Raw genomic sequence first — 20,221 nt, forward strand, 5'->3', positions numbered from 1 at the left:
CCTCAGCTGGATATAATGCCGTAGAGTCCATCCACCAAAGCAGCCATTTTCTCCGGGGGGGAGGAGGGGGATAGATCTGCATCATCTGGAGTTCAGTTGTAATTCTGGGAGATCTCTAGCTCCCATCTGGAGTTTGGCAATGGCAACCCTAGGCCTGGCAACAACCTCTGGGTGACTTGATAACACTTGACCTGACAGACAAGAGAGCTCTTTCTAAAAACCTGAGAAAAGCCCTAGGTTTGCAGAAAAATCTGAAATCTAAAGCAAAATACATTGCGGGGTTTAAAACCTCTCAAGATAATAGAAGCAGCACCTATAGTTTTAAAGAACAAATGCCCTCAGTGGCTGTTCCTAGGTAGCTATAACATTATTGGAAGTTGAAGCATTGGTTTCTGTCAGTAAAAGGCAGTGAAAGGGGGCAGACCCTTTCCAGGGCTGTTCCGTTTTTTGAGGGAGGACCCTTCAAGGCCAAGGCCAGCAGCAACCACTGGGTGATTTGCTTCCACCCAATTTGCATGACTCACTTTCCAATAGCCAAATAACAAAAACCAGTATGATGTGGTGATTAGAGGTTTAGGCATGGAACTGCGAGACCCCGGTTCAAATCTCCACTCTGCCATAGAAGCTCACTGGGTGACCTTGGGCCATGTACAAATTTTCAGCCTAACTTACCTCACAGGGTTGTGGTGCGGATAAAATGGAGGTAGATGGATGTAAGCTGCTTTGGTTCTCCACTATGCCAGAAATGAAGAAATGTGGGGTACCCATGAAGTAAATAAATAATAATGGAGCTGAAAATGGGGGGCAGATAAAAAGGTAGCATATGGGATGGAGAAAAAGAGGCAGGGAGAGATAAGGATATGGGGGTTACCAGGAAGAGGGAAATAGCATGGGGGAGGGGATACAGGAGAAAATCAGGTGTCCCCTGCTAGTACTTGAATGCTCTCCACCATGCAACTGGGCCTTGCCCAGTGACCATCATGCAACTTGGCTACAGTTTCCCAGGTACAGTCTGCCAGAGGGATGTAAGGAGGGGAAGCTTAACAAAGTGGGACAGATAAAGGTAGGATGCCTGGAAGTAGGGAAGGATCCAGGAAAAGGGGCGAGGCTATAGGAGTTTTCGGGAAAGGAAAGGAACAAGTTGGGGGGGTATGAAAATGTCCCCTACAAGTCTTTTGCAGGTCCCCTGGTTGTTAATTCTAAACATGAACTTTATGTGAGCCTCCAATTCTATGGTTTTACTAATCTGTATCATTCTTTAAATGCCTTTGAAAATATGAGGGAAGAAGAATGGATAAACTTTGGTCCAAAAGTGGGAAATTGGTGATTCTCCTACACTGAGCCTAAGTACTCCAGATGAAAAGGTCTGAAAAAAATACAGACATAGAGGAAAGGATGAAGAATGAATGTGTAATATAAGTAAAGAGCAGTGGATTGGAAAGAAAAGAAATAGCTAAAAGAATAATGGAAGAAAAGGTAGTGCAGAGTTACCAGTTGTACATAATGAGGTTTACCGCACCAAGTGTCCCAAACATTTTCTGGGCCTTTTAAACCCCGCATTTTCAGCATTCACCACACCTTTTCCCCCCGTTTGGTTGTGGAACCATTTTCAAAGCGCCAAGTAATCGTTCTTTCCGGAAACCCTTTTCTGGCGACGTTTTTGAATGCTCCTTCTCCATGATGTTTCCTCCACAGGTGCGAAGGGCCGAGAACGTTGCTGCGAATCCCAGTGGCACCACCCACTTTCCCTATGTTTCTCCTCACTGACTCTGCCCTCCCTCCAGTTCGTCCCAGTTTGTGTCTCCAGGCGGCCATTTAACTTCCTTCCATCTCCTCCGTAATGTTTTTTAACCGAACATTTGAGTCTATCACTGGGAGGAAAGAATGTTAGGACGAAGGGACAAAAGGACGTTGGGCCATTGACACAAAAAGTACAGCTGCACAATGACGCGGCACTCCCCCACTCCCCCCCCAAACGTTCTGCTCACCCTGGTGCATTGGGGAAATGTTACGTATTGACACTTGTGTTGAAAGCGTCAGTGGGGGAAAGTGCGGTGAGGATTTCCCTAAATGGTTTAAAGGGTTGGGTGGCGAGGACACACAAATTTATTGGTGCGATAACCCCCACAGACTATGTCTGGGAGACCTTCATATTTAGACAAATGTTATTTTTGAGACTGAACTTCCATATCATTATAGTTAAGAGAACATTAAATAACATGCTCAGTGTTGTAGTAGGAGTAATCACCTATATATTGCTAGGGTTGCCAGGTCTCTCTTCGCTACGGGTGGGAGATTTTTGGGGCGGAGCCTGAGAAGGGTGGTGTTTGGGGAGGGGAGGGACTTCAATGCCATAGAGTCCAGTTGCCAAAGCGGCCATTTCTCCAGGGGAACTGATCTCTATTGGCTAGAGATAAGTTGTAATAGCAGGAGATCTCCAGCTAGTACCTGGAGGTTGGCAACCCTATAGCACAAGAAGGAAGGGGGTTGAGTTGCTGCCAAAAATGTTCATAGAAAGAGCTTCTCAATAATTTATTGTTCTTGGTCATAATTTGGGCTGTGTGAGTTTTCCCCTATGCACCACACCATGTTTGCCCATTTACTTCCTTGCTATTGTGATTCATCTCCCTATTAGATCTTTACACCTACAGTAATCTTCATCATATCCAGAACTGGACATAAGGAACTCTCTTTTCAGATTATTTTCATCTGACTGGCCTTTGCTCTCAGTCTAGCTCTTTTCTACCTCTAGAATTACTCCTGAATTTTTGATCAGGTTCCTTCTGCATATTGCTTGTCAGAATTGATTTTCATCTTTGTACCTGTCCTTGAAAGTGTGTAATATTGGATCTCTGTCTGGTTCTTTTTGTGTTATGTTGTGTGGGAACAACAAACACAATCTGAGATTGTTCAACTTTTTATTTTCAAGATCTGAAAAATGCAAGTAAAATCTATGCGGGCAATGAAATAATAAATTAGGTATCTTATTCCAGTATGTCTTTTGGCCTAGTTCTTCCTGTATCCTTTAAATGAAAATAGTAACCTAGTTGCTATGTGTGTTGCTGACTCACAGAGTTATAACACTGCTGTAAAGCTGTCTGAAGTCCACTGAGCTAGCATGAAATTTTCTGCTGTAAAACATGCTGCTGAAAAAAGCAAAATGACACATTTCCCACTGGAATCTCAAGTGTTATTTGGATTTCAATATGTAGTTGTATCTAATACAGGTCAAGAATAGAAGAAAGCATTCAAGTAAGATTTTTTTAAATTAATGGAATGGAGAAAATGGAAGAATGTCTCCAGCAATAATAGTTATGTTCATGATTGCTTATTTATTTACTTCATCTATTATCCGTCTGCTCATTGAGAGTTTAGGTGAGATTATAGAATTAGAATACAATGCAATAAAATCAGTATAATACATTTAGAAAACAATAACACTGGATTACAAAATTAGAGAATAATGTAATAAAAACAGTATAATCCAATATACAAAGCAGTATTTAATAACCACCTAATTTTTTCACAGACATTAAAATTATAACCCTATTCCCTTTCACAAGAAGTGCCCTCCTGAAAAACCATTTTACACATTCTGCAGAAAGATAAAAGTGTGTGAGCACTTGATCTTTTGAGCCATAATTAAAGAATTTTAAAAAAATGAGAGCCATAGACACTATAATCAAATTAGCCACAGGGAATTTTTGGTTTCCTATTATGTCACCTAATTAGTCTAGCAAATCCCTTGGCTGTGAATATGAAAAATAGGGACATGTTGCCCAGAGCTTTTGTCCTCTGTTTTTTCCCCCTTCACATTTACAGTTAGGAAACACTCACTGACATGGCTTTTATAATATTATAATGTTTGGATATATTTAAATCAAATCAGTGTTAAGAGCATAACCTTCCCCTCTTAAAAATGTTTATGGAGCACAGCCCACCTTCTGTGAAATGAAACTGGAAGGGGGGAAAGAATTTTGCTGATTTTTTCGGGAGAGGTTTTGATATCAAAGACAGTGACGCTATTAATTCAACAAAAGCATATGACTGTGCATGCACAGAATGTTATACATAGATTTTTGTTGCCTAGCTGTGTAACTATAACAAGCAGTGACAGGCTGTATATTACATGTACAATGTATTATTTATGTGTGGAAACCGTCCCCAAGTACTAGCCAGTCTCATTGCATCTTTCACATTTTGTAATGCATTAAGTGGTACCCATGTTTTCAGTAAACCTTTCTTTTCAGTGAAGTGGTGATTCTTTCTAAAATAAACTCTCAGCCTAACCAACCTTGCAGAATTGTTCTGAGGATAAAATGGAGAGGGGTGTCTACACCATCTCAAACTCCTGAGAAGGATGGGATAGAATGTTACAGACAGATAATGCAGAGGTGTTGTTTGCAAATGTGTGTTCTTGGAAATAAATCCCACTGAACTGACCGAGATGTACATCTCAGTAAATATTTAGGACTTAAATTCAAGGAAGTAAATGTCAGCATTGCAGCCTTAGGCCTTTCTGATTCTGGAGATCTTGGACAGGTTGTAATATTTGAAACAACATTAAAAAGTCAAAATGAAATATATCCTCAATTACCACAGAAAATATATTCAAATAAAAAGGTAATGCTTCCAAATGATTATTTTGTTTTGTGCATGTTTATGAGGTGGTTACCAGGGTAGCCTTTTTTCCCCCCATGGCTATACAAAGCAAAATTAACACACTGGTTGTATAATCAAACGGATGTTCTCCACAGTTCACATCTCAGAGAAATTTCAGTGAGTCAATATAATAGAATGCATTACATAGTATGTACTTTATATATTGTAACTTATGCAATGCATAGCATAATATAGCGCATATTATGCTAAATGATGGGGGACCTGTGAATAGTCATGGGGGAGGGGAACCTTCATTCACCAACATATGCCCAATTGTCTCCAGTTGCTTAGCATCTCCCACCTCCCACTGGCCCTTTCTCCATTCCCGACCCTTCCCTTGTTGCTGCGGGCCCTTCCCATCAACATGTTTCCCACCACCCCACCCACTGTCTCTATCACCTCTCCAGCATGGTATAGTGGTGGAATCTGATCTGGAGAACTGGGATTGATTCCCTATTCCTCCACATGGGCGGCGGAGTCTAATCTGGTGAACAGGATTTGTTTCCCCACTTCTACACACAAAGCCAGCTGGGTGACCTTGGGCTTGTCACACACTCTCAGCTTCACCTACCTCACAGGGTGTCTGTTGTGGGGAGGGGAAGGGAAGGTATTGGAAGCCGGTTTGATTCTGCCTTAAGTGGTAGAGAAAGTCTGCATATAAAAACCAACTCTTCTTCTTCTTATTCCCCATCACTGTCTTTCTCCCCAGCAAGCCTTCCATATCCACTTCTGTGGCCACTTCTTCCTCTTCTCTCCATGGCAACCATGTATGAGGCAACCATGTAATTACTGTGGGAGAAGGGAATGTCAGTAGTTCTACTCTGTTGGATTTAAATTGTAATGTTTTAATTGTGACTTGTAAGCCACCTTGAAAAGGGCAGGATATAAATACTTCAATAAATAAATATGCTGTGCTTTCATGAGATCTTAATCAGTACTGATTAAGACACTGTCCTTCAGTGTTACTCCTCTGAAGATGCCGGCCACAGCTGCTGGCGAAACATCAGGAAAGAAAATACCAAGACCACGGTCACACAGCCCGGATAACCTACAAGAACCAATTAATCAGTACTGTTTTAAATGTTGCAATATGTATGCCTGTGGATTTTGGGGGCTTTCTCTGAAAACCTGTCATGTTCTCTCTCTGGCCTCATTGTATGGATTTTTTTATTTGTGCTCTTGAGGCCAGGTTCAGATTTGATACATATTTAATAGAATATTGTACTACCACTTATGTTTGTTTCTGTCACACACTAACAGAAAGCTGCAAAGCTTAAACATTGTTGAAGTCAATAAATATTTTTTTAAAAAACTAGAAGCTGTTCCCATCCCTTATATGATTTGGGCCTCCTTTACACACCGTACTTTTAGCAGGTGTGTTAAAAATTTATAGTGATTTACAGACATAGTACGTGGTGCATATTTATTTAGCTTGGTGTACATAGCTAAGATTTGGGAGCAATTGCTGCAAGTATTCATGTGCTGTGTTCTCCAATCTGCAGTCTTATACTGATCTTTTCAGAGGGGTGTGTAAGTCTGTTGTGGCAAAAACAACACAATCTTGTGGCAAAAACAACACAATCTTGTGGCATCTTAAAGACTACTGGTATTGTGGTATAAGCTTTTGTGGGCCAGAGTTTATTTTAAATGCAGCACTTTTCTTTCCTGCTTGTTTTGTTTTACAGTACGTCCCTCCTGACCTTTGCATCTGTAACTTTGTATTGGAGCAGTCTTTATCTGTCAGAGCTCTCCAGGAAATGCTTGCCAATACAGGAGACAATTCAAGTGAAGGGGTAAGTAAATTATTTGCTTTTTGGCATCATGGGATGCCAGTTGTTGAAGAACAAGCTGCCACTCATCCAGGAACTTTCAAAACCGAGGATGTTCAGAATTAGGTCAACAACATCTTCAGGTTTTTTTAATGGAAAACGTTTAGTCAATCCCCCCCACATCTCAGCCATAGCTTAAGAAGTGCATGGTGTATTTAGTTTATTGTCAGCAGTAAAGTTAAACAATCAAACAAACAAACAGCATCCTCATTTCTTTAGAGACCAATTATTACACTACCAGAACAAAACTGTCTGCTGAGAGGCAAACAAGTGAATCCTTTGAGCTGCATCTAGCTTCTGCCAACGCAAGGTGTTTGAAAGTTAAGTTGCTTTGAAATTAGGTCATGTGCAGGGTGCCATTACTTTTCTATTAGGAATCACTGGAGCAGAATAGATGAGTAAAATCCTTTTGCTCAATACATTGCACTCAAATGAGAGGCGATCTAGAGTGACATTATTTTGTTTATTTGGGGTTTTAAAAAATTGAAACCCAGTTTACGGAAGCTAACTGCTGAGCATTGAAAGATGTTACGGCACCAGTTGCTTCTTGCTATGGGTGCATCACAGAAGAGCGTTTACACAGCTCCTTCTGATGGACTGGTCAGGACTCAGAGTGTCTAATGCTGATGCCTCACTGGCCCCTTCTGGGAGTTGCTGTGTGCACTTGACAACTGATAAAATTGGACCATTATACACACTCTAGTGTTTCTTAAAACTTTCTGCACCGCATGTGAAGTCCCACATACTGCCATCCCATGTAGGGTTGCCAGCTCTGGGTTGGGAGATTTTGGGGGTGGAGCCTGAGGAGGACAGCATTTAGAGAGGGGAGGGACTTCAATGGGGGTAAATTGCCATAAGAGTCCACCTTCCAAAGTGGCCATTTTCTCCAGGTGAACTGATCTTTTTCGCCTGGAGATCAGTTGTAATAGTGGAAGATCTCGAGCTACCACCTGGAGGTTGGCAACCCTAATCCCATGGTACTCCCCAGCGGGGGGCTGGTAATAGGTGGCTTACATATCAGTCAGCAGGCGGGTCGACTGATTCCCTGGATCCTTTCCCCTGTGCTGTGTCAAGGCTCTGTCAGGTGTAACCAAGAAAAGTTGTGGCCATTTTCATTCCAATAAGGTGTTGGTTTTCTTTGCACGTGGCTGGGATGGCCTCGCTGCCTCCCCGGCTCTCTTCAACTCTGGGTCTGCAAGTAATAGGCTTCAAGACCTATGAAATTAAGGCTGGAATAAATGAGTGGACACAATGCGTGTCCTGACTTTTATCTGCACTGCTTAACGAGCCAACCTGTCTGACTAATGAACCAGTCTATTATTATCCATGCATCTGTTTTTAGTCTGCAGAAGTATTTGGTATTCTCCTATGTTTGTTTATATATTCCTATAAACAGGGCATAAAGAGGAAAAAACCCCTCTTAACTATTGCAGCTACATTTCAGGAAGCTATAATTATGCAAATGAGCTTCCCTACAGCAAAATGTCCCTACAGTTTTCTCCTTATGGGGCATCTAGAAGGCATCTGTCAAAATCAATGCAGGGGAAAAGTGAAGTGGTAATGGAGGAAGCCTGCCTGGGAATACAAGGGTTCTCAGAAGTGAAAAACCAGCCTACATAAATATAAATACTGGCAGTAGTGATAAATTATTCCAGACTTGTTCCATGATGTCTTTAAAAAACTCTTTTGACTACAAATCTTCATGCTTCTGTGGGTTTATTATTATTTACATATACACTTAGCATTTTTACTTCTTCCAACAAGTGTATTGGTGGGGCAGGAATTGTTTACAAGCTAACGGATAGACTGGAAGGATTCCTTAGGGCAGAAATGCTTTGATAGGGTTAAAAAACCAGAAAAGGTATAATGTTGAATAGTTGCCTATGGGCTTTGTATAGTTTGTCTGAATGGTGTGTGGAATGCAATAATACAGTGTTTGAAAAAATGTGGAATTTTCTAAATAATAACCTTGGCCAACCAGAAGATTTGTACCTGTTTTATATCAACACCGGTCATCCACCATGGAATTCAGAGCAGCATACATGGGGCTTCCAGGCAATCAGCTGTAGCCCCTTCAGAACTAACCAAGGTTACAATTCTTTGCTATCTAATTAAGGAGTAAGACATACTTCCTAGTAGTTATGATAAGGATCAGGCTGCATAAATTGTTATGCAAAAACAGCTGATGCATATGGCTAGCATTAAACAGCATCACAAAGAAGCTGCTATTGTTTGGAGGACCACTTTCTGGAATGATATGCCATAGGAATGCCCTATATATAACATATATAAATATATATAACATTTAAAAGTGCCTTTTCATTTCCCTTTCTTGTCTCCCCACTGCACTTTTCCTCATTCTAACCAATACCAAATCTAGCCCCAAAATCCAGATGTTCTTCAAAACAGCAGACAACGTCATTATATTGTGAAACAAATGACATTTAAATAACTTATTCAGTAATATGGCATTAGCTAGCTCTCTTGTCTTTAAGTACAAGTGTCTCACACTTCCTGTTCTCCATAATGACAAAGCAGACCGTTTGTGTCTTTCTCAGCAGAGAGATATATAAGTTAGGGAGACCTTGCATGTCTCTCTGTGAATCAAGATGCTGAGTGTTCACCTTAAGAACTGCTGATTATTCATTGGGTTGGGTAGGCTGAGACCAGCTCCGACCCTCAAATGAAAGCTAACTGCACTTATCACTTGTTCGGCAAAAGTAAATGGACAGACCTTTGTGTGAAGACCCTTAGAATGGGTCTAATGCCTGAGAGGTGTATGTGTGTGGTTTATGTATGAACTTCTTCTATTTTTGTTTAAATAGATTTCCTATTTAAATTCACCATACTTTATACTGTTGATAAACAAAATGCAGTTGCCCAGACCACTTGAGGAATATCTTTCTAAAGGAAAGCTATGAAAAGAACAGCATGCCAGCTAAAGTATTCTGATGGGTTTTCACAGTAAAAGCAAGAGCAGCTCTCTTATATGCTGACCACTTTCTTTGGTCTCATAAATGTGATTATGTAAAGCTACTGCAGTACTATGGCAGTAATTTACTGTTCCCTGAAGCTCAATCTTATATTTAGTATGCTGCTTACTAGTCAGTTTCGTGGGGAAATCATTATTGGAAGACAATGAATGTTAACTACAATGGGATCAATTTGCCTGTGTAAGCCTCACTGCAATGATACATAGTTCTTCCACATCTCCCTTTTATTTAAGTAGCTCTTCATGGGGTGAAACATCCTTGTCATGCCCTAATTGTTTGTGGTTAGTTTGATCAAAGATGTCAAAGATAGGACATTTTGGAGGACTTTCATTCATAGGGTCGCCATGAGTCGGAAGCGACTTGAAGGCACTTAACACACACACACACAGTTTGATCAAAGATGAAAATGCCCAGCTTTAATACCCTCTTTTGTGTCTTCGTTCTATATTTGCTTAAATATTGTTTCAGTTTTGTGTCACTGTTCATGCAACATTTACAAATATTATGTGTCAGACTTTGGCCTTTTCCGCATTCTCTTTTTCCATGTCTTGAAGTTCCTGTTTCTTCGGGGTGTGTGTGTGTGTGTGTGTGTGTTTTAAATTCTGCATGTGTTTTGCTCTCTCTAGTGGTCAATTTGATATAGCAGAAGATTAAATCTAGTTTATTTCCCTGCTGATTGAAGCAGCAGTTTTTTTACTCTTGATAAAATTGGGTGTGATATTGTATTGACCTCTAGAGGGAGAAAAACATGTGCAGAACTTTTAAGAAATATCAATGAAACAGGAACTTGGAGACAAAGAAAAAGAGCCCTAAAATTCCACTTCCCATTTTGTTTTCACGTTGCTAGCCTAGAGATCTCTCTGAATGTGTATTCTCTTCATTCACGCATTGAATCCACAGCCACTACATAAAACTCATTTAGTTTTTTCCTCATAGTAAATTAGATCTTTCATTTGTCCCTGTTCTCAGCGGTTTCATTCTGTATGCCATTTGTTTCATGTGGTTTTTGTTTTTTGCCATAAACCTCAGAACTAATGATCAGCCATGAAATATTGGTCTTTAATTAACTTTCTCTCATCCTTTATTAAAACTGGTGTCTGAAATTGTTTTTAAAAGATCTTGTTTTCTGTCAAACATTGTGGAGATTTTATAGTTTGCAGACTGAATCTTTAAAAGAGTAAATTGAAAATTTGGCATAGCCTCTGGAGAAAATACAACCTTTTGTGACTCAGTTTGCTGGATTTACTCAATTTACTGTAATATCAAATGCTGTTACAAAGATATTGAAGTATGATGGTTTTGCATATTCTGTTGTTGATGCCCTCTTTTTTATTTGTTTTGGCTTAAAAAAAAAGGCTTAGCTTTTCATGCTGTGAAGGTAGTCTGGAAAAAGTGCAGCCAATTGCAGGAGCCAGAGCTGAGGAGTAATTTAATTTTCTAGAGGTAGAGGAACAGGATTTAATTGTCTTGCTTAGTTAGCTTTCCCCCTTCCCTAGTAGAAAATATACCATCTCTGGATGCATTCCTACAGAATAGGAACAAAGGGTGAAAAAGCTGTGGCAACCCTATTAGAACTGCTTCAAACATTTATATATTCAAGACCTAGGGTTACAATCCCTTGACTGGCAATCGCCAGGAGCATGGGGGTGGGGGAGGTGACTGCTGGGATGTCACTTTAGGGCTGTTGAAAAAAAAATCGGTAACATTCAGATTTGGCAAAATTCGGCCCGTTTTTATTCGGGAAATGCCGAAGTCCGAACTCTCCCGCTTCGGGTCCGTGCAATTCAGCATGAGATCCGGAGTTCGGGGGAAAATTCGGCCGAATAAAGCCATTAAAAACACAATCGCTCCTTTCTGCGGCTCCAGGGGGGCATTTTTGGGGGTGGAGGTCCAAAACTTTCAGCGTAGCTTGAGGGGACCCTTCTTGCAAGAACCCCCAAGTTTTGTAAAGATTGGGTCAGGGGGGGCTGAGATATGGGCCCCGAAATGGGTCCCCCCTCCTTAATGTGCATCTCTGACAATGGGGGTTTGCAATTAGCAGAGTTTGCTGCCCACTCTTGAAGCTCCCAGCCCCGACAAACAGCTGAGCTGCAGGGAGCAAGGGCAGGGCAGGTGCAAAGGAATTTGCAAATCATGCAAAGCAACACATTTGCAGCCATGCAAACCATGCAAAGCAACACATTTGCAGCCATGCAAACCATGCAAAGCAACATGTTTGCAACCATTCAAACCATGCAAAGCAACACGTTTGCAACCATGCAAAGCAACACCTGGGAGTTTGCAAACCATGGAAAGGGACAGAGGCAGCTAGCTATGCATAAGGAGCAGGAGGGGGTGGAATTTCCCCTTTTGCATCGGACTCAGGACCAGGAAAATGCATTCTTTAAGTCACAATTTGAAAACCAGTTTTGAGCAAGCATCAACATAGACCTAACCGATCTTATGAATGAGGGAAAACCTGAGGACACACAACTGAAGCCCCCCCCTCAAACCAGGGAGAGAGAGACTTGGGCACCCCCCCCCCCCGCAGAACAGGCGAAAGCCCCCTTTGGCTTCCCTCCCCACAGAAACTGCTCCTTCCCCACACACACACACAGACTCTGCTTTCCCCCCCCCACACACACACAGGAGAAAAATTATAGAGAAAAGCCCCAAAATGGGTCTTACTGTGGATGTCTTCTGTTCCATCAGGGGGCACCCCCCCCCCCGCAGAATAGGCGAAAGCCCCCTTTGGCTTCCCCCCACCCACAGAAACTGATCCCTCCCCACACACACACAGACTCTGCTTCCCCCCCCACACACACAGGAGAAAAATTATAGAGAAAAGCCCCAAAATGGGTCTTACTGTGGATTTCTTCTGTTCCGTCTTCTTCGCACCTGCCCCGCCCTTGCTCCCCACAGCTCAGCTGTTTGTCGGGGCTGGGAGCTTTGGGCGTGGGCGGCAAGCTCTGCTAATTGCAAACCCCCATTGTCAGAGATGCACATTAAGGGTGGGGAAGAAGACCCAGTTTGGCCACAGGAGATTGCTGCTTACTGACGGTTATGCTGCTGCGCCGAACCCCGAATTTGCCAAATTTATTCGCCAAACACCCCGAACTCGCTGAATTCGGCTCCCCGCCTTTTTTGAGTTCGGTTCCATCCGAACTAAAAACCGCCGAATCAGGGAAAATTCGGCTGTTTTTCGGTTCGGGACGAACTGAATCGACAGCCCTATGTCACTTCTGGTTTTGGACAGCAAGTCATGTTATTTCCATAGGGATCTGAAAATTCCTAATGCATTGTGATATCACGATCTGTTTCAAAGCTAGAAGTGATGTCTTGGTGTCAATCAATGCCGTTTCGCCCACCAACATACACACAGAAATTTTCCCCTTGCCACTCAATTGAGCAACACATGGGATGGAGAGTATCAGTGCCAGGTTGCCTGATAGAATGGGGTAAGTGGCAACCCTATCAAGAACTCTGGCCCCTTGAACTGAGTGTTTCTTAGCAGGTGCAATGTGCCGCCTTCTTAGAGGATGCATTTCTGGTCAATTGACAGTTCCAATAATTAGAAACAATAGATAACTCCTCCTGTTCCTGGGCAAATTGCCTCACTTAGCAATGAGAAGCTGGCCATATCGAATGCATGTTCTGTGCTGCTCCCACCACCATCCTTCTTGGGAATGTGAATATGCTTTAGTAGGCCCAATTCTACTATTTTAGAGGAAAGGAATTAATTAAAACAGCTTCATTAAAGGAGCAGTGTTAGCTTGTGGCTCTTACTAGTTGAGACGCAGTATAATCTGATTGTTGTGATCCACTTGACTGGGGTGATTCATATGAAGAATTTTGCCACAGCACAGAAGACTTGCAGCACTCTGGTTCTCTAATTACATTGTAATTTTATTATTATTCCCCTGAATGAAAAATAGCCATTTACATTTGCTGATTTTTCGTTCAATACACCTTGTATGTAGTTAAAAAAAAATATCTGCGGGTCAGCAGAGCAATCAGCCTCCAGTTTCTGTGCAATGCTAAGTTATCACCCTGTGTTAAAATTGTCTTCCCAATCCACTGGGAAATTAGTGGTTACTTAAAAATCTAACCCTCCAAGGAGGCAGATTATCATAAAACAGAATGGAATTCTATCATCCACCCCCCAAAGACTCCTACAAGTTGCTGTCAGTGCAGTTTGTAGCTGGCTATTTTAATTTAAAATTTAATTTTCTGTTTAGCTGCTGCTGTTGTTTTAGATTCATGGTAGCTTCTAGCATTGCTGACTAATATTGTATGGGAAGCTAGCATGCCAAAAAGATGTATCTACTTCAGCAAGGAAGTAAGAAAAATAGATTTCGATGCAAAATACTTAAATTCTAAAGCTGAGGAAGATCTTCTCTTGGAAGATCTTATCTGTAGCCTTAGATGCACTGAAAGGGATTATGGTATCTCTACTGAGGAAATCCCCTTTGCACATGCTCAGAAACAAGTTCTTGGGACAATTTCATTACCAGGAACTGACAATGAAAACAGGTTTGGTGGTTCTGTTTTGGTGAGTTGTTGCTCAGATTAAAGTCTTCTGTTACTTAATCTGGTTTGATCCAGAAGAATTTGAAGAATTTCAGAGCAGTATTTCAGGGCAGAGTTTTCTTTGCCTCTGGGACATGATAGATGTCAACAACATGAGAAGGACTAGAAGCTCAAGGAGGGAAAATATCTTGAATAAGCTTTGTTGGCTACTAATTTATTGTGTATAACATTCCCATGGAATGCTATAATAGATTGCAGGTTAGTTTAGATGGATGCTGCAGTTATATGCCTTTTTCCTTTCTTTACATCACATGGCTTGACTCACTTGATTGAGCCATCTCTGGACAATTTTATGATAATACTTGCCACATAGCACATTTAAAGTGCTTGTCTCAGTTAACCTCCTACTTGCCAAGTAAAACTGACCAGTACTATTGTCCCCAGGTTGGAAAAGGTACAGGCTGAGATTAAAATAATAGTAGCTTGTCTAAGGCCATGTGGTTAGGTTTGTTGCAGATGAGCGATTTGAACTGAGGATGTGGCTCACAACCGATTGTCAACGATTACACAATACTAAATGACTTAGTTTCGCATGCAGAGTTTATGCAAAGACACCTTGCTAATTCCTTCTTTCAGCACACCAGAATCAGAATGAGGTAGGTTATGATTGTCTAGATCCCAGCAACTTTGTAATGAATTATAATTAGGCAATTATGAAGAAAAATTGTTTGGTTGTCCTGTCTGAGATCCTGCTAATTGCATGCATGAATATCAGTGTGAGGGCATTCCGTCATCTTGAGCAAAACTAAGGGAAAAAATTATGAACAGCTTAATGAATAACTAACAAAACCAGAACATTCTCAAACAGAAATTATTACCAATGATAGGACAAAAATTATTGTTCTAGCCACTGAATACCAATATCGGGTGGGGGGGAACTCATGTTAAACAAACATTTAAAAGCAAGACAGATTGCCAGGAGTCTTCATTTTAAAAGCGATTGTGGCCTGATATGTTTGTCATATTTCTTAATACGTATTTGTTTTATCAACTGAAAGTAAATAAACAGACACTTTTGCTGAGGGAATTTATGGATAGGTGGTTAAAAACCCGAATTATACTGAGCAGTGTGCAAAATGAAAAAGTATCTTAAAATAGTTGGTCTTAAGGTCTAGTCCTAACTAGCGCTCTAAACTATGTCAACACAATGGTTTTGTATGTTACACAAAGTAGTAATATACACACCACAAAGTGCATGCATTCATGACTACCGTGGCTGATTTCACTATGAAGGAATAAGTTGTGCATTGCCCAAACAATGAGTCAAGCAGGGGGACATTACAATCGATGCAAGGCTGGCACACAAATCGTAGCCTTGTGTCACCACCCTTCTGTAACATCTACAGTTATTCAAAGCCTGAAGGGTATCTATGGTCTTTTATGCATGGGTTCTTTGACTCACATTTGTCCCCGGACTGGTTCGGTTGTTCCTTGGAGTTATGCATGAGCTTTCTATCCCTCAGAGTTAACCTCGTGCCCACCCCGCACTGTCTCCAGGTCTTCCCGATGCTCTTTTAACTCAATTCTTAGTTCTTCTCCAAGATCAGCCCAGGTCAAATCGTCGGCATTACTGTGCATAAGCCAAAGTGAAGGTCTCTGTACCCACACACCCCCACACCCAGTTCTCATGTTTCCTCCTCCCACTCCTCCTCCAGCCAGTCTTCAGCCATCCCCTCCATGAAGCCCTGGGAAGCCATTGATACCAGAGAGGGAAGCAGCCATATGGTAGTATTTTCTGTTTAGCAGTCTAGAACCAGGGAAGTGAAATAACTACAGGACCCATAAAATTCTGTTCCTTTTCCAACTGCTGGCAAGCTTCTTCTCTCAGTAATGATTAATCATGTGTTTGTTTTAATTACTTTTATACCACCTCATAGCCCAGGCTTATACGGTGTATACAGAATAAAAACACTATCAATACACAATCAGTAAAAGTAATAAAACCAACCTCAATACAAAAAAAAGAAAGAAAAGAGGCAGCAATAAAACCTCTAAACAAGGGGTCCCCAATGTTGTGCTCGTCAACACCATATCTGGTGCCCAGCAAGTGTTTTCAGATAGTAGGTGGGGCCAAGTGGGGCTGTTGCCCAGCATGGCTTCTGATTGGCTATGCAGATTAAAATAACATTGCTTTGGTGGTAGCATTTGCTTTAAGTTATCCCTCTTCTTCACTACACTTGGACTTTCTCTGGCTGTAACTGTGGCTCCACCTTCTGCGGCAGCCATTTTGTGTTTCAGTCTGTGACCCTTTGTCACAATTCCAAAGGTTCTCACAAGCTGAAAGAGGTTGGGGACCACCACTCTAAACTGTACTACAGTAGACAAACCAGATATTTATAAAATATTGCAATGCTGTGTAATAATAAAAAGGCAATTTTAGGGTTGTATGCTTGTGGAGGATAAATTCGCATAGCTCCAAACAGTAGAGTCCCAGACTTTGAGGATGTAGTCAATGACATTGAATAGTGCCTGATTTTGTTCTGTGTTGCTCTCAACTGCTGAATACAGTAGAATACTCATACCATTGTACTAAGTAGAGTTGTACCCTTCTAAGCTCATTGACTTTGATGGGCTTAAATGGGTGTAATTCTGTATAGGACTGTACTATCAGACACTCAGCTTAAACCTCATACATTAATTGTGTGAGCTAATTGTGACAGCTGAGCAAAGATAGCATTCAGCACATGCATGAATACATGCTCCCTGCAAGCAACACATTGTTCTGTCTACATTAACTATTCCATTGCATTCTGCCTCTGAATCAGGCAGAGATATCAAAAATGTTTTGAGAGGTATCCCCTGCTATTGCTAGGCAACCACAAGCATTTCCATTCTCTTGCCTCCAGAAATTACAAATCTGACCAGGACTGAAATGCAGTAGGGTTGAAGATCTCTGACAGTTACCCATCCAGCACTCAAAAGGAAAAATGAAGGTCAGGGGCAGGGCAGCTTTATAGAAAATGTTAAGAACCATGTGCAAAAGAGTCTTTTCCATCCACTTTTTACACTCCTGGTATCACATGCAAAAAGGTGATAAAAGGAGTGGGAAAAGTGGGTGCAAAAGTGAGCACTTACAGGAAGAGACAATTCCTTTAATAACTTCTACCTCTCCATATAATATCTAGGAATATTATGCACTTAATGCCAGTTTTCCCTCCCCTACAACAGATAGCCAATGCAGCGGAGCAGGGACAGGAAAACTGGCAGTGCAGTGTAGGTCTCTTATGCATGGGAATTTAACCTTGGGCTCAATGCTCTCTTGACCCACACTTTTCTGATCCGAATTCTCAAAATTCTGTGCATGGTGGTTGTTTTTTCCCCCAAAGAAATTCCTGGAGTATCAGGAGTACTGTAGAATCACCAGCAGAAATCTGGAAGTGTCTGAGTCCTGCCCCTTGAACACACTGCTTTGTAATTGGCTGTAGTGTTTTTTGTTATAAAAACGTCGCCACCACTACCACCCCACCAGCTCCCCTCTGCCCCTGGTGAGTGGCCATTTTAAAACCCAAGTGCCACACTACTGTGTCTTAGCTTTCCTAAGTGGAGGCTGCTGGGGCAGGGGGAGAGAAAGTTGAAGACAGAGGGACAGATAAATGTAGGTTAGCTGTTTGGTGGGAAGGAGAGAAGGAAGGAGGAAATGAGTAGAGGCTATGTGGGCTTTCAGGGAAGGGAAAGAGGAAATAGTGGGGGATGAAATGAGACACCCCCCACAAGCCCTTGCAGATTCCCACTAATTAGGACAGAAATATACAACAGAGGAAATAGTGGGGGATGAAATGAGACACCCCCCACAAGCCCTTGCAGATTCCCACTAATTAGGACAGAAATATACAACACAATTCTAAACAGAGTTACATCCTTCTTCTAACTTCATTGAAATCGATGAAGTTAGAAAGACACTAGTCTTAAGATTGTGCTGATAGTGTCAGAAATCCCATCGTGGTTTGTTTATTGTCAACAAGAAATCCCTTTAAGTGCTTTCATATATATGTTCACTGAATCTCATGTCCAGCTAATCTATGTTGCATCAATCAGTGAAAAATGATTTTATCACTTGGGTTGTTAAAGACGTTGATTGATTAATCATGGCTAAGCAACCATGGTTAAGCAGTCAGAGCAGGGCTGTGAGATTGCACATAACCTTTCCCCACCTCATTTTACCTGGAGCATGAATTTTCTGCCACTGGGCCATCACTGATTAAATGATATATTGGCAGCTTAAAATTGTTCAGGTCCCAGATTAGATAGGAACCCCTGATTAACACTTATTATGATTGATGTTGCTGGGTACAATGATCTGATGTGCATTCCGGAAGGGAAAGTATAGAGGACAGGGTTGCTAGGTGTGGCTTGGGAAATTCCTGGAGATTTGTGGGTGGTGCCTGGAGAGCACAGAATTTCAGGAGGTAATTAAGCTCAGTGTGGATGTGGTGTCATACAGTTTTCCCTCTGAAGCTGCAAAAGCTGCCATTTCTTACAGGGGAACTGATTTATGTAGACTAGGGATCAGTTCTAATTCCAGGAGAAAACAGGGAAGGGGGATGTGTCAGATCCTGTGGTCTGCTTTTGAGTGCTTAACCATGGTAAAGCAACCACTACTGTTACAAGTACACCAGCTGTAATCATGCCCAATTTGTGTTCTGTAAAAATGGGCCTAGTGGGTTCTCTGAATTCCCAGCTTTCTTTTTTTTTTTAAAAAAGTAAGTCTTTATCCCTCTTCCCTTGAGAGAGATAAGGAAAAAGGCATATCTCCGCAAAGGAGGGAGCTGGAGACTAACCTTTAAAAAAAAAAAAATTAAAGCTGGGAATTCAGAGAGCCTGCTAAGCATATTGCTTCAATGCTCTAGAGATATTGCAATATTTTAGTGCCTTAGAAAAGTGTGTGTGTGTGTGCTGTGATGCCACCAATGGTAGCATCCATGATGACAGCACTACCCTTGAAAATCCTCATTATTAAAGGCACATGTGGAAGAAAATAAACTGACTCCACAACTGTGAAAATGCCAAGGGAGGCTAGACATGTGGAACAACGGTCCTCAAACCAATTCCAGTGCTTGTGGATCAACCACCAAGAAAATCAGGAGTAAGTCCAGTGTGCGGAAAAGCCCCCTGGCTAAGAAAAAACAATATGCTAGTGATGTGTGCACTTTGTTTGTGTGAAGAGAAGGAAGTTTTTCTCTCTTCCCCCTCCCCTTTTTGGAGTCTATCTGGCAACCTGGATCAATATGACTTGCTTTGCTGCCTGCCATGCAAATGCTCCCAAAGGGAGTAATCAAAAACCTGTCTTTGTCTGCACTCATGCATTGTTAAGTACTGTGTTGTTGTTGTACTATAGCAGTAATTTGCAACTGGGTTGTGAATGTTTGCTATAGCACAGTGATAGTGCAATATCCAATTATGTGTGGAAGCTGAGCATGAGACAACAGAAGATGCAGTTTTTAGTAGTTCACTAGTATATAGGTGCCACAAATCTGTGATACTTGGATCTGACTTCAACTCTTAGGTTAATTAGTAAACAGTACAATAAGAACTGAATCACTGTGTGAATTGTTGATTCATCGCTCAGATCATCTGGTGAAAATCTGATGCCAATTAGCTGTAGCTGTTGCTCTAACCTAATATAGCCAGCTGGGTTGGCAGTCTTGCCAGGAAAACCTAGCAACATTTTTAAAATCCTGTTAATACTTATGAATTTCCGCCCCAAGTATTACTCATCACTAGCCAACATTTCTTTCTCATTCATCTGTGACCAAAATGTCTATCAATTTTACCTCTAGAAATGGGAGAAATCCTCCAGCTCTTCAACTGATAGCTATTTGTAAGAGGCTATTCTGTTGCCCACAAAGGTGCTTTTCTTAGCAGGAAATGCTGGTATTAAAATACTCTTCAACATGATTCGCAAACTCTCTTGAGAGCAACCACAATCTTCTAGCCAGGATATACATGTATACCACTAAACTTTTTATTTGGGGACTGTTCTTCATTACAGCACCAGTGTTGTTGCCACTTCACATGTAGCTCATAATAACTGAACCAAACCAGTTGTGAAGGAGAAACCAACATTTCTCTTTACTTCTCTGGGGATGGTACTCCTTGCATGGGCAACAATCACATTAGAGCCCCCTTACACAATCCCATGAGCTCTAGAGCAGCATGGGAAATTGCTGT

At 41.5% G+C, this 20,221-nt stretch overlaps 1 protein-coding gene across 1 annotated transcript in view; it reads left to right on the top strand.

The window, feature by feature from the left end:
• The window catches only part of RYR3 (ryanodine receptor 3), a 336,967-nt gene that overhangs the window by 60,967 nt on the left and 255,779 nt on the right, over window positions 1–20,221 (top strand). Inside the window, exon 3 of the mRNA XM_056852142.1 lies at window positions 6,348–6,455. Within this exon, the coding sequence (XP_056708120.1) occupies window positions 6,348–6,455 (108 nt within the window). The remainder of the gene's footprint in view (window positions 1–6,347; window positions 6,456–20,221) is intronic.

The sequence above is a fragment of the Euleptes europaea genome, chromosome 6 (assembly GCF_029931775.1).
Source record: "Euleptes europaea isolate rEulEur1 chromosome 6, rEulEur1.hap1, whole genome shotgun sequence".
Taxonomy (NCBI): domain Eukaryota; kingdom Metazoa; phylum Chordata; class Lepidosauria; order Squamata; family Sphaerodactylidae; genus Euleptes; species Euleptes europaea.